Source organism: Bipolaris sorokiniana (genome assembly GCF_000338995.1).
Source record: "Bipolaris sorokiniana ND90Pr unplaced genomic scaffold COCSAscaffold_2, whole genome shotgun sequence".
Lineage (NCBI taxonomy): Eukaryota > Fungi > Ascomycota > Dothideomycetes > Pleosporales > Pleosporaceae > Bipolaris > Bipolaris sorokiniana.
The window spans coordinates 2,776,970-2,790,353 of record NW_006911896.1 but is presented as its reverse complement, the minus strand read 5'-3'; the positions used below and the strand labels follow the sequence as shown (position 1 = coordinate 2,790,353).

Genomic DNA, 13,384 nt, shown 5'->3' with positions numbered 1-13,384 from the left:
ATTAGTTACTAGTTCAATTAAGGAAATTAGGGAAGGAGGGCGGCGGCGGGGCGGGCAAGTGCGGGTAACGCTTCAAAGTCACACACGCACACCCCTGACATATGTCCGCCGCCGCCCCTCGCTCGCTCGCGTGCCCTCTAAATTAGGGAGGGGGTGGGTTCTCTATCTCACGCTGCATATAGTGGTGGCGGGCAGGCAGGCGAAAGGAACAAAAACAAAAAAAGGTATTTAGGTACGAGGTTGTGCCCTCGCGTGTTTCTGCATTAACCTTTCGTATCCCTCCCGTTGCCCCCCCTTCGTACCGTGTCCCCGCCGCCGCCCCATCCCGGTATACAGATCCGTCTCCGTTTTGGCGATTAACCTTGCCGTGTGTACCTGGAACGGTGAATTAAAAAAAAGTCCAGAAATCTAGAACCTTTTTTTGGTCTATACCTTCGGTCAATATTATTATCTGATACATATAAACTTCCCCAACGATAACCCAGTTCCCCCCTTTTACGCGCATACAACACGTACGCACGCGCACCACTCAATACATGCACACGCTCTATACACACTGGCATCCAGCTTTACTACTACGACAACAACCTAACAACAACTTGAACCCTACACACACAAACATACACATACCGACAAAATGCCCATCTTCCGCACCCTAACCACCAAACTTAAAACTTCACTCTCCGCCTCCTCCTCCCCAGACACAACACCAGTCCAATCCCCCATCTCGCCCCAGGCTTCCTCGCCCTCGTCATCATTTGAGCGGCTGGGAGGCCGCAAGCAAGGCTCAGGCAGCATGACAGCTGTAGATGCTACGGCGGGGGAGCGGCCGCAGGTGCAGGAGCGGACGGACTCGTTTATGACGCATCATGGAGGCCAGGGCAGTAATGAGAGTGTTGTGGAGAAGAAGATGGTGACGATGACAAAGCGGACGAGTCGGTTTAGGGAGGAGTTGGATTTTGAGGCTGAGGAGTGAAGATTGAAGAAGAAGGATTGGAGAAAGAAAGGATGGTCATGTCGAAAGGTATGTTTTTTTTTGCTTTTGATTCTTGTTGTTTTCAATTGTAGTATTCTACATTGGAAACGATCAAGTTTGACCGTTACTAACATGCAACGTAGTCTAATCATGCCGTCTCTTCTGTCCCAGCACCAGTTGCACTCTCAGCGTCACCGCCGCCTTGCAGCGGTGTACCTGTTCTACTTGCACCACCACTCTTTGGAGGACCTCTAGGCGGCCCGCCAGCCTTGGGCGGAGGAGGCACACCGCTGCCTTTTGTCGGTGCATAGTCTTGCTCCAGACTCTTCTGCTCGCCTTCTTTGAAGTAGTCATCCAGTCCACCGCCACCAGTCGCCGGACTGGCCACTTGGTGCGCTCTGCCCTTCTTTTTAGGCGGTGGTGCGGTACCTTGGGGAGGAGGCGACTTGGCCGGTAGCGCCATGTTGGCTGGGACGAAGAGCTCAGCTGGTGCACCCGACTGAGCAGGAATGCCCACGGAAGACACCAAGGGACGTTTTTCGTCCAACGACGTAGTTCCACTAGCATCGCCTGCCGAGAAGAAGGTTTCCCCAGGAGCTGGCGGAGGCTCATCTAGACCGGCTGGAATACGATGCAGCGCACCGAACCCGAGGACGCAACCCAGTGCTCCCTCACCGCCCCAGTTTCGCGTCGGCGTGATAGTAACGGGTCGGGTCACGTTGTACTCGTGGTTGTAAACATAGAGTCTCAACGGCCTGTTTAGAAAGTCTTCAACAAGCTCCCCGAGTCCAGACTCGCCGCGTACGAGACCCTCGGGGCTGCCAATGACGTAGTCACCGTAGGGAAGTAGTCCTGCGGCATCTGCGGGCGAGTTCGGGGCTACATCCAGGATATGCCAGACATCTTCTGCAACGGCGAGCGGTGACCATTGCAGGGCAATTCCTAGCGTGGGTTGATCTGCTGGGATCTGAAGATAGACTTCGCGAATCTTCTGGCCCTACGAACGGCTTAGTTAGATTCCCGTAATTTGGAAATCAAAATAAATAGACGAATAAAAAAAACAATCAAAACAAAAAGCTTATCTATGACAGCCGGTTGGCGTGTTCGGGACGTTTTTGATAAAATATGCTTTTGGAAAATGTCCGTTGCATAAAAGCAAAATCTCCCGTGAGGTACACAAATAGATATGACGCACTCAATGCGGCTTTAGGTACTTAGTCGACCAGAAAGAAGCACACAGACCCAAAGAGCCGCTGCCGCCGTTAATGAAACACCATGGTACGTACCTTTGCACTGAAAATGCCTAGGCTAATGGTTGATCCGGCGCAGTTCCGCACCTCCGTCGCAAAGAGATTGGGATCCGGATTATCCTGTGCAAGAAAATGACAGATTAGCAAATATACACATCCTAAAACACGGCTCCTTTAGACTACATCCATTTCTCATCCGACATTCCTCCTCTTCCCCTTCCCCTCCATACCTGCCTGCCCATCCCCTCTCTTCGCCGTCTTCCCCTTTTGCCCTTGCATGTGCTCTTTCTCTCCCATCTTCCTCTCATAATAATAAAAACTGCACTAAAAAGAATTTTAAAAAAAAAAAAAAACTCACGATAGTCCTCCCATTAATCCCAATCACAAAATCAAACCACGGTTCGAGCGGAATCTCCAGATTAGCGTTGCGCAGCACCTGGAACCCATACGCGCCATTCGTCGACGATTGGTGCTGCTGGCTGGCGTCGTCATGGAGGGGTGCCGCGTCGAGCCGCGATATGAAGCGGTTTAGGGCGCCGAAGACGGACATGCCTAGAGGAGCGTGTGTGTGATGCTATACTGCTATTTTGATTTGTAGAGGCGATGTGTGTGGAGTGGGGATTGGGGGAAAGTTTGAGTGTTAGATGGCTCGATATAACATGTGGCTTGACGCAAGCAAGGGGAATCGTGCTGGGTGAGACTAGTCTAGATACGGTAAGGTGGGCTCAGGATTGTTGCTTCTCACTATTTGTGGTCGGTCTACCTTTGCTGGTGTCTTTGACTACGGAACTTTGACTTTTTTTCTTTCTTTTTTCTTTTGCGAATTTTCATTACGTGGCCTCTGTGGTTACAGTACTCTTCGAGTAATAGGAGAAGATACCTGTTCTAAAGATGAGCGACAATGGAGACGAGAACGGCGTAGACCAGTGGTCCCGCGTCGAGCAATTCCCCGAACACCTCAAAAAGTATTATTTACCCCCCCGCCTCCCTCCCTTCCATATTCACCTATGACATGATCTCTGTAATAGAAAATAGAGAAGAAAAAACAAATAGTTCTGATAGTTGCACAGATACTGGTTCCAACGCTTCAAAATCTGGGAAAACTACGACCAAGGCATCTGGATGACTGAAGACGCCTGGTTCGGCGTAACCCCAGAACCCATAGCCAACAAGATAGCCGCGCACATTGCCGAGTCTGCACCCAAGGAAAAGACCGTCATTGTCGACGCGTTTGCGGGTGTAGGCGGTAATGCTATTGCACTTGCGCGCTCTGGTCGGTGGGAACGCGTGTTTGCGATTGAGAAAGATGCGAGGACGCTGAAGTGCGCAAAGCACAATGCTGAGATTTATGGGGTGAGCAACAAGATCTTCTGGCTGAATGCGGATTGCTTCGATGCGATCAACAGGTTTTCGGGTCAGAAGAATGTTGTGGTGTTTGCGAGTCCGCCGTGGGGAGGTTTGTAGTGATGACGCTGTTCTGGTTGATATGCAAGCTGATAGGTGCAGGGACCGAGTACGGTGCAGAGAATGTCTTTGATCTGACAAAGATGGAGCCGTACAATCTTGATAAGCTCTACAAAGCCTTCACCAAAGTGAGCAACGAAGTGGTATTGTATCTGCCGAGGACATCGGATCTCAATCAAATTGCCAGATATGGTCATGATGGTAAGAAGCTCGAGGTGGCACATTATGCTATGATGGGTGCTAGTAAGGTAAGTGAAAATGGCTTATTGCAATCTTAATAGAGATATTAATGGAGATAGGCTCTATGTGTGTATTTTGGAGACTTTGATTTCGAGATGGAGCAGGAAAATGAATAGACTGTTCACCAGACAAAGTGTCTCATAGCTTCCTATTCGACCCTACAGCTCTTCAATAATTGATAACTTCCCTGTCTAACCTGGGCTCAGTTTTCTGTCTGCACTGCTCCTATGTACCGACAACTATAAAAATTTGTCCCTTTTTGCGTGATGGAAATTAAATGCAGCGTCCCAGAACACCGTCGCTATGCATTTGAAAGAAAATTTTCTTCTTGAGAAGGGGAGAAAGAAAGAAAGAATAACATGTAACACGCTTCCTCAGCGTTTCACCACACCTTCTGTAGAATCCAAACAACCCAGCCCTGGATCAGGCAGATGGCAAGCATGATATTCCTTTCAGTACTTGCATATACACGAAGGAGCCGTCCTCATGACTGTTCCGCACATCATAGCGCAAATGCGCTTGTTGGAAAGGTGATACTTGTACCACATCTCTATCTCATACCAACGTGAACGCAAGGCTGACGAGTAACAGCGACATGGTGCCGTGATTACACCATCATGATAAGAGACAGACCCATAAAAGCGATCCTCAAGACAGGCCCCGATTTCAAGACGGCGAACCGGCAAAAGAAGGAGTGGCAGGAACAGTCGCAGTAGCCGGCGACGCAGCATTCGCATCCTTGAAAGTGTCATTTTGTTTCCTCTGGCCATTGAGGAGAGGACAAAGCCTAAAACGCTGTTAGCAAAAAACGATTCAATTGGTAAAAGAGAGGAAAGAATCTCAGAGAACTTCTTAACACACTTTTTGTTCGTCTTGATGTGGCCAACCTCGCCGCAGTTTGCGCACTTGCGAGGTGTTGCTCCGCCCTTTCCTGGTCCACCGGTTACGCCTCCTTCGCCTGTCTGCGATTTGTGTAGGCCCTTTGCCTTTTCGCGACCCTCGCGACGCTCTATGTTGCGGGCGAGACGGGCGAGTTCGGCTTTGAGCTTGATCTGCTGAGCCTTGTCTACTTCGGGGTCGCCGGTAGGCTTGATGTCTTCGATACGCATGTTCAACAGACGCTCTTGGCGCTTGTGCTTGATGTAAAGTTGAATGACAGCTGGATCTGTGATAATTTCCGTGACGTCCTCATACTCATCGTACTTGTTCTTGATGGTACGCGTGATCTTGAGCTTCTTGCCGCGGTTGTCTGCATTGCTATTGCGAGACATTTGCGACATTGTCTCGTCATCATGCCGCATTGTAGCTGGCGTTCCCATCTCAGAGCGTTGACGTGGGAGGTTGTTGCGAGGCACGGCTGTGTCGACATCGTCCTCGGTATCGGAAGGCGGATTCTGAGCAGACAAACTCTCCTTCTGCTTATTCCAAATACGCTTGATAGCGTTCTCATACATAACCTGCTGGCGTTGTACATTGTAGCTGTGACCGCCGAGTTCCTTCATCTTCTTGCTATCAAGTCGATCAGCTGCACTCTCACCAACATCCCTAAAGCCACCCTTCATCGAAACCTTGATGAAACTAAAACCCAAGCCTTGTCCAGTAGGGTCACCTTCTCCATGAAGCTCCAGCATAGCCTTACCGGCACATGCATTTAAGAAGTTCTTCGTGGTGTTCCATGGTGCCAACTTGACATCGGCGTTCTCATTGTCTGCTTCATCGTCATCATCACGGATCTCATTCGACTTGATACCGGCATCCTGAAGCTGCTTGTCACCAGCATGCATGGAGTCGATAAGACAAACGTCTTCCGGCTTTATCCAAGTGCGCAGAATTGGCTCTTCGGGCACAGTCTCGCCAGGCACAGGCTCCCAAGTACCAATGTCCTTTTGATACTTCATGATTTCGCGCATTCGAGAGCGATTTTGCGCAATTTCAGTACCGGGAAGATGCTGCTTGATCATTTCGTTACTAACCCAAGGTTGTCGCGCTCCTCTCTGTTGTCCCTTTCGGTACAATCTGAACGCCAGCATCTTGAGTCGCTTCTTCGATGCTTCAGTAACCTTTCGGGCATGTGTACCAGGCACTTCGACGGATGGGAACTGCTGACCAACCACCATAAGGTTGGGAATAGTTCGCATGTAGTATCTGGGGCCATTAACCCCAGTCCAGCTTCTGCTAACAAGGAAATCGGTCTCTTCAGGCTTGTGCTTGAACACTGGCGCTCTATACATGGCGTTATGGAGCGTCAGTACCTGCTGGCCTGGCTCAACTTGGCCAAACAGAGAGAAAGGACTCTTATCCTGCGGTAACAGAATCGAAGTTTCTCCAATTCCATCTTCCGGCTTCGGACGTGCCGTATCTTCCATGTCTTTCCGCCGGTAGTAATTAAGGATCTTGATACCCATGCCAAAGTTGGACAAAGTGGTAGGGTATTCCTCGGAGTATTCGGCGAGGAGGAGATCTGAGTTGTCACCAATGTTGAGATCTTCTGCGGTGGCGAAGGCCTCGGATGGCTTGAGGTTTTTCTTGTGCTTCCTCTTGACAGACTTGAGTGACGAGATACTGGCTCGCTCACCAGGCTTGAATGTGATGGTGGGCCGATGGAAAGATCGAAGCTCGCGATCGGAAAGTGCAACCTTGTAGAAAGGGTACTGCAACTTCAGTGCGGGCAGACTGTGCTCAACATTCATGTGTCCAATGGTACTACGGACCTTCTGTTGGCTGCTCTCCTTGAGCGCGTCGTATGCCTCATCATTGGAAATATTGTAGCGCTTGAACATGGGGTTCGCAAGACTACCGCGACTATCACGCTTGAGTCCTAGACCCAACGTTCGAGGCTTTGGAGGCTCTGCACTCGGCTGCTGTACATCCAACAGGAGATGAGGGTCGTTCATGTCCAAGAGAATCTTCTTTGACAGCTTCGCCGTCTCCAGCTCAGGATCGTCCCAAGTGGGCAAATCCATGTGATCGTACACAGAAAATTGAATGGGCTGGTCGTGGTCTCCGAGCCTGCGTTTCTTGTTCGGTGACTGCCCAGCATTGATACTATCAGGTGGAGTTGGTGCTTGGCCATTCTCGGAAAGGATTGCAGCGTTTGAGTCATCTGGAACTTCCCAGTCCTCACAGGCAATTCTGAGATTACTCCATGATACATTGCCAATCATTTCGTGATCGTCAATTGTATCGAAGTGATCGAAATCCATCTGCTCGTTCCCATCACCGTCATCTTCTGTAGTGCTCGTGATCTGTATGATTCCGCCTTGCTCCTCCTCTTGTTGCCGACCGGACTTGGTGGTGGTTGTGGGATGTAATCGAAAACTCTTCTCTTGGTCCGGTGCGATATCCAGAGTAAGTTTGTTCATTTGGAAAGGCCTTGGTGCCTTTGGCGGGATTTTTGGGATGTAGAAGGCGCGTTTTCGTGGTACAAGGCTGAAGAAACGTGGCGGTTTGTCTGCCTCGAAGTTGGGCCAAATCTTCTCAAATTCCTCTCTTGATGTCTTTTTAGGTGCATCCGCCATCTCGTCCTTCTTGCGAAGAGACTGGGCGAACAGGGCCAACTGCTCGCGCACTTCTGGGTCTTCCTCCTCGTCCTCTTCCTCCTGAGTCGCCGTCTGTGCATTGGTGCGGTTGCTCTGTTGCGATTTGTCCTGACTAGCCATGTTGAAGCCTTCTTGGACTAGATCCTCGATGGATGTAAGTGGGTCGTCTTTGTGTTGTGTGTTTTCCCGTGTAGGATCTGAATGATCTGGGTCATCACCGAAAAGGTCGTCCTGTGCATCGCCATCGCCAAACAAATCATCCATATCCACATCGCCGTTATCGAGTGTGCCACCGGAGTCCTGCATTGTGGTTCCGCTAAAGTTGATACCAGCGTCGTCGCCTCCACCCGACTCAAACTCTTCTTCAGGCAGATCATCATCGCCAATATCCTCGTAATCCACGGCATCATCCGCCTTTTCGCCAGCCTCAAGTGGACGCGAAGCGATGCCACTTAGCAAGTCTTCTTCGCCTTCCGCCGCCCCCATCTGCGCCTGGCGCATGATTCTTGCGAAGTCTTCATCCTCCGCTGCGTCGCTGTGGCTGCTCGCCGTTGGGTTGTGCTCGTCGTCCATGGTCGCGTGCGATGTGGGCGTCTTCAAAGGGTGAAGTCAGACTGTATTAAGTTCGCTATCGATTCTGGGATAATTGCAGCCGCGCAAATTATGGGCAAAAGCGAAGTATGCACCGCGGGGCTGGTGAAGGACCGAGGGGTGCGCGTACCGTCATTCACGCTGCCACCGCGCTCGAAATCCAGTGACACGTGGTAAAGGCAATCGGTCCGGTTGGTGCACTCGTCGCGACCGTGGTTCCGATGTATCTCCTGGTGATTTCGATCCGCCGCAGTCGGTGTGGCCAACGGGCTCGTTGTCGTGTGCAACTGATGGAGGAGTCGCGGTTCACAAGTTCGAAGGCCGCGGCGAATAGGTCCGTGCGTCGTTCAATGAGCGGTTCGATTAGCGTGAAGGTTCGCGGACATCAACTTCCGCTCCGCATGATATAATACAATTAACAAACAATCGCGACGACAATCTGAATGTTATTGTCATATTCAACAAACATCTAATAGGTAATGTCATCCAAGAAAGACAACATCAAAATTGCATCAGTCGTCAAGTACCAAGCCGTGGACATCTCCTTATGGTATCGTAACCCCAACTTGCTCTATACCAAACGCATCTCTCGTGATACCATTTCCCAAACACCCAAACGCCCATATTGAGAAGACATAACACTGCTATTCATTCCAATCATGCCTGGGCGTTGATATAATCCTTGTTCTCAATCGTAACACTCTTTGTCTGTCGCGTTGTTAGCTAGTGTTCAAGCCACCATAACTTTATCATCGTGTAACTTACCATGTGATTGACCTTGTAAACACCGACCAACCGACTTGCAAGTTCAAACATGTTGTTTCGGAGTGAAATGACTATGAACTGCGCGTTCTTGGTCCTCTCTTTGATGTAGCTGGCGACAATGCTCACATTTCGGAAATCCAGCGCGGCGTCAATCTCGTCCATAACGTACAACGGCGTGGGCTTATAATGGTGCAGTGCGAATACCAAGGCAAGGGATGACAGCGTCTTCTCTCCGCCAGACAAGTTGCTAATGTTCTTCCAAGACTTCTTAGGAGGCATGACGGAGAAACGGATACCTTCAGAAAAGGCATCGAGCGTATCTTCGTACTCAAGTTCGGCGTTGCCACCCATGGTAATCATTTGGTACATCTCCTTGAGGCGTGCTGTGATGATGTCAAAGCCTTCCTTGAAGCCCTCTTTGCGTAGGCGTCGAAGCTCTTCGCATTTATGCTTTGCAGCATCACGTGCACTGACAGCAGTTGCCAGGTCTGCTGAGCGTGCAGCGTGCTCTTCCACACGCTTGCGGTATTCGGCGAGAACAGACAGATCAACTTGTGTAGACTCGTTCTTCTTCTCCAGGTGCGCAATTTGCTCCTTGAGAGTAGCCTTGTCCATATCCTGGAGTTCGTCTTTGCTATAGGAAGGTAGACCTTCGCCGCCACTGCCGCCTTCTTGCTCTTCGCCTAGGTCTGTTGCACTGTTGTACGCAAGCTTGCTCAACTTGTCTTGGAAGTAGGCCTGCTTCTTTTGGAACTCATGAAGAGTCTTTTGTCCTTCTTCGAGCTTGTTGCGCATCTCGATCTCGACAGCACGTGTCTCGTTGAGTTCGGTCATCTTCTCATTAAGCTCATTCTTGACGACCTGTAACTCTTCCTTTCTGGTCTCAAGCTCCTCTTGTGCCTCTTCAGCTTGTTGTCGTATTCCAGAGACATCCTGTTGTTGAGAGGCCATATCTCCCTCAACCTTCTCGGCTTCGGCGGCAAGCTTCTCCAGTTCCTTGACGGCGTCGTTGTGCGCCTTCTCGTGCTTGGCGCGTTGCTTCTCTTCTTTCGATTTGGAAACCTCAGCGTTTGAAGCCTGCTCGGTAAGCGTATCGATCTGACCCTTCAGACCATCAACCTTGGCCTTTTGACTTCGTAGCTTGACACCTCCAATCTCCATAATCTTGTCTTGTAGGGCCTTGATCTCTGCCTCAATGTCTTCTGTCTCGGCGCCGAGCTTGGAAACCTCCTTCTCCATCGAAGCAATGCTCTTCTCTAGTGATGATATGCGACCCTTATCCGTCTTAGTAGACGCTTGCTCGCTGCCCAGCTCCTTGATGCGGCGTTGGCAGTCGAGAATGTTGCGGTCGAAACTCTCTAACTCGAGTGCAAGCTTTTGTGCCTTGGTGTCCAGCTCGGGAATTTGCTGATTGAGATCTCGCAGTCTTGTCTCTAGCTCACGCAGCTCTTGCTGGAACTCTGTGAAGGTCTGCTCCAGTGTATCTCGATCCTGTTCAAGCTTGGCAACTTGGTCCCTTGAGACATCTGACGCAAGCTTAGATGACATTTTGCCCTTTACCACACGACTTCCACCACCACTCATGGTTCCTGCTGTGTCGATGAGCTTGCCATCCAGGGTAACAACTCGCCATCGCTTGGCACCATACGCAATACGCTCAGCCTGATCCAGGTCCTCAGCTACAAGCGTGTTTGTCATGACCTGGAAAAAGGCGGGCCTGAGTTTTTCATGCTTGGGTTTGACAAGGTCGAAGAGACGAGGTACGTTCTCTGGAGTTTGAACAGGCGACATGTCGCGCTTCGCAAGACGGTCCAGTAGGATGAAGTTAGCGCGACCAAGGTTGTTCTTTCGGAGGTATTCAATGCACTGCTGACCAGATTCCACAGTATCAACAACCATGTTGTCCAGCTGTGGACAGGCCGTCGATATGGCAACATCATACTTCTGATCGATGGTGCCCAGATTACCAAGACGACCATGAAAGCCATCAATACGTCCAGATTCCTTCAAGCGCATGAGGCCTGTCAAGACATTGCCCTGAGTCTGAGCAGAAGAAAGACTTGCACGAGCCTCGTCAGCCTTTGCTCTTGCTCCAGAAAGCTTCGATCTCAACAAAGGTTCTTTCTGCGTAACTTCTTCGAGCTTGGCTTGCGTTTTCTGTATGTCCTTCTCCACTCGTTTCTTTTCAGCCTTGCATTCGTCAAGCTCTGCAGTCTTGGCTTGTTTGGCTTCCTCCAAGCCTTCAATCCTGGCTTCGACATCGGCGATACCCTTGGCACCCGCATTCTCGCGCTCGCGCATGATATCAAGCTCACTTTGCGCGACAGCAATGGCTGATTGCTTCTCGTTGATCTTCGCTTTCCAAGGCTCCAAGGACTTTTGCTTTGCTGCGATCTCGTCCGAAAGACCCTGCGTCTTGCCTGCCAAGCTCTTTCGAATAGCCTCGAGTTCCTTCTCTTCAACCTTCATGTTCTCCTCGAGTTCAGCGATCTCTTCAGCATAGCGTTCGAGATCAGCAGAGTACTGCTTTGCGAGACTCTCCGCCTCCGAGCGGCCATAGTAGCTAGTTTCCTTGGTCTTTTCGAGTTTCTTTTGCTTGCCAGCTAGGAACTTTTTCTTCTCTTCGAACTTGACAGTCTCCTTGTCGATACGAGCCACTTCCTTCTGGAATTCCTGGTTCTTCTTTTCGAGTTGTTCGCACTCCTTCGAGCCCTTCTTGTACCGACGCTCGAGTTCCTTGATCTCTTCCTCGCTACCCTGATGTCTTTGGAGTTCCTCGTCTAGCTGAGCCTGCAGCTGAGTGACGGATTCCTGGGTGACCTGGATGTGATCATCAAACTCGGAAACGTAAATCTGGTAGAGGGTAGACTGCTTCGAGGCTAGCTCATTCTCGTCCCGGATATATGCTAGGGCTTTGTCTTTCTTCTCCTCTAGAGCGCCCTTTTCCTTTTCCACGTGTTGCACACGGTTGCTCTTCTCCCGGCAGACTTCGTTCAGGGTTTCGACTTCCACTTCAGACTCTGCAATTGGTGTCTTGTATTTGGACGTGCCAATGATATCTTCCAAGTACTCGAGAAGACCGTCATCGTGCTCACCCTGGGCCTTTGGTTTCATCTGTGCAATAGACTCGACCTCACCCTGGAGAATGAGAAAGCGCTTGTGGTCCAGATCAACTCCTCGATCCTTGAGTAGATTTGTGACAATAGTGAACGTCGACTCCTTCCTGTTGATGTAGTATTTGCTCGAATTGTTCTTGAAAGCCCTTCGCGAAATCACGAGCTGTGAGTCTGGGATAACCTCATGCCCGCCGTCAGGAAGATCTTTGACTTCCTGGAAGTGGACTTCGACCTCACAAAAGTCCAGGTTTGGAAAAGCAGCCGAATTGTGAATCAGGGCCGAGAGCTTGCTCTGTCTCATCTTGTTTGCGCGGAAACCAAAGACGAAAAGTAGCGAGTCAATGACATTGGACTTGCCTGAACCATTGGGTCCCACAACCGAAGAGAATGAGGCATGAAATGGACCCACTTCTTGCCGACCAGCATAACTCTTAAAGTTGTTTAGAACGAGCCAGGTGATCACTGTACGTTGCTTTGGTGGGGCAGGCTCATGTAAAGAGGGTATGGCAGCCGCCCGCCTCTTGACTACAATATCAATGGGTTCGAGCATAGTTTGCTGCGCGTTGGCATCTTCCAATCCTTTGGCCGGAGCTTGTGGTTCTTCTAGTTGCTGAGTCTCTACTTCAGGCTCTGGTATGGGGGTCTCCTCCTTCGCCTCTATTTGTGTAACTTCAGCAACGGGTTCGGGCTTTGCTTCCAGCTCTGTCTCTGGCTCAACCTCTGGCTGTGGTTCAGGAACAGGCGCTGCGTCAGTCATAATCGTATCGCCGTCAACGTCGGCTTGAGGCGAGCTAGGTGCGATTGTGGTCTCGGAGGCCTGCTCAGGCTCAGGGGATACAGAGGGGTCAGGTGTGAGTAACTGGGACGATTCCTCGACTGGCTCCACCGGAGCAACTGAAGCGCGAGGCTTCCGCCCACGCTTCTTGGGCATTGCCTTGGGAGGCGAAGAGGCCCTGGTGCTCTCCACTGCACGACTTGATGCTTGTGTAGGCTCCGCAGACTCGGTAATGCGAGGCCGCCGCCTTGTAGCTGGTTTGGGTGTTGCATCTTCGCCCTGGGCCACAGCCTTTTTTGGCCTCCCCCTCCCTCGTCCAGTCTTGAGTGGCGCAGGTGCTGGTGTGAATTCCTCCTCTTCCTCTTCCTTCACTTCCGGGGTTGGTGTCCCATTCTCCTCGCCATCTGATTCCTCAATGACAGGCGCCTTTCGACGTGTCGCAGCGGCGCGCGTCGACTTCCTGGGCGTCTCATAAGACATTGTCGGTGTCGCTGTGCGTGTATGTTAGTCGTGATATAGAGGCCGTGTGTCCCTCGGGTCTTCTGACTGATTGCTGCCCTGCGCCTTCCATTGTTTGTTTTCGAGGAAACCACGCTAAGCACGGGTCAACCCCGCGGCCGCCCCACGCGTCCATTTGGCCTCAGGGACGTGAACCACATAGTCCGCCC

General features: G+C 50.9%; 5 protein-coding genes across 5 annotated transcripts; 2 read left to right on the top strand and 3 right to left on the bottom strand.

Annotated features, from left to right (window-relative positions):
* Window positions 1–637: 637 nt before the first annotated feature.
* Window positions 638–976, top strand: COCSADRAFT_168058 (uncharacterized protein; the record flags this gene model as incomplete). Its single annotated transcript, XM_007698168.1, has 1 exon — window positions 638–976. The coding sequence occupies one exon, from the start codon at window positions 638–640 to the stop codon at window positions 974–976; it is 339 nt and encodes a 112-aa protein (XP_007696358.1).
* Window positions 977–1,050: 74 nt separating this feature from the next.
* COCSADRAFT_277430 (uncharacterized protein) lies at window positions 1,051–2,872 on the bottom strand. Its single transcript, XM_007698167.1, has 3 exons — window positions 2,585–2,872; window positions 2,263–2,346; window positions 1,051–1,973 (listed from the first exon to the last, which is right to left on the bottom strand). The coding sequence occupies exons 1-3, from the start codon at window positions 2,774–2,776 to the stop codon at window positions 1,125–1,127; spliced, it is 1,125 nt and encodes a 374-aa protein (XP_007696357.1). The 5' UTR covers window positions 2,777–2,872; the 3' UTR covers window positions 1,051–1,124.
* Window positions 2,873–3,117: 245 nt separating this feature from the next.
* COCSADRAFT_168056 (uncharacterized protein) lies at window positions 3,118–4,046 on the top strand (the record flags this gene model as incomplete). Its single annotated transcript, XM_007698166.1, has 4 exons — window positions 3,118–3,191; window positions 3,297–3,682; window positions 3,733–3,938; window positions 3,990–4,046. The coding sequence occupies 4 exons, from the start codon at window positions 3,118–3,120 to the stop codon at window positions 4,044–4,046; spliced, it is 723 nt and encodes a 240-aa protein (XP_007696356.1).
* A 454-nt stretch (window positions 4,047–4,500) lies between these two features.
* On the bottom strand, window positions 4,501–8,042 carry COCSADRAFT_109876 (uncharacterized protein; the record flags this gene model as incomplete). The annotated part of the gene is made up of 2 exons (XM_007698165.1): window positions 4,501–4,717; window positions 4,792–8,042. 2 exons carry the CDS (start codon window positions 8,040–8,042, stop codon window positions 4,597–4,599), a joined length of 3,372 nt encoding a protein of 1,123 aa, XP_007696355.1. The 3' UTR covers window positions 4,501–4,596.
* A 415-nt stretch (window positions 8,043–8,457) lies between these two features.
* Window positions 8,458–13,265, bottom strand: COCSADRAFT_135094 (uncharacterized protein). The gene is made up of 2 exons (XM_007698164.1): window positions 8,826–13,265; window positions 8,458–8,768 (listed from the first exon to the last, which is right to left on the bottom strand). The coding sequence occupies exons 1-2, from the start codon at window positions 13,194–13,196 to the stop codon at window positions 8,718–8,720; spliced, it is 4,422 nt and encodes a 1,473-aa protein (XP_007696354.1). The 5' UTR covers window positions 13,197–13,265; the 3' UTR covers window positions 8,458–8,717.
* Between the last annotated feature and the right edge of the window lie 119 nt (window positions 13,266–13,384).

Excerpts from the sequence above, each read along its gene's own strand:
- COCSADRAFT_135094 (XM_007698164.1), bottom strand. The coding sequence starts at position 13,196 with ATGTCTTATGAGACGCCCAGGAAGTCGACGCGCGCCGCTGCGACACGT. Across the intron at positions 8,769-8,825 it reads TTTACAAGGTCAATCACATG|ACAAAGAGTGTTACGATTGA; the intron begins GTAAGTTACACG and ends ACAACGCGACAG.
- COCSADRAFT_277430 (XM_007698167.1), bottom strand. The coding sequence starts at position 2,776 with ATGTCCGTCTTCGGCGCCCTAAACCGCTTCATATCGCGGCTCGACGCG. Across the intron at positions 2,347-2,584 it reads GGATTAATGGGAGGACTATC|GATAATCCGGATCCCAATCT; the intron begins GTGAGTTTTTTT and ends TTTCTTGCACAG. Across the intron at positions 1,974-2,262 it reads TAGGCATTTTCAGTGCAAAG|GGCCAGAAGATTCGCGAAGT; the intron begins GTACGTACCATG and ends AGCCGTTCGTAG.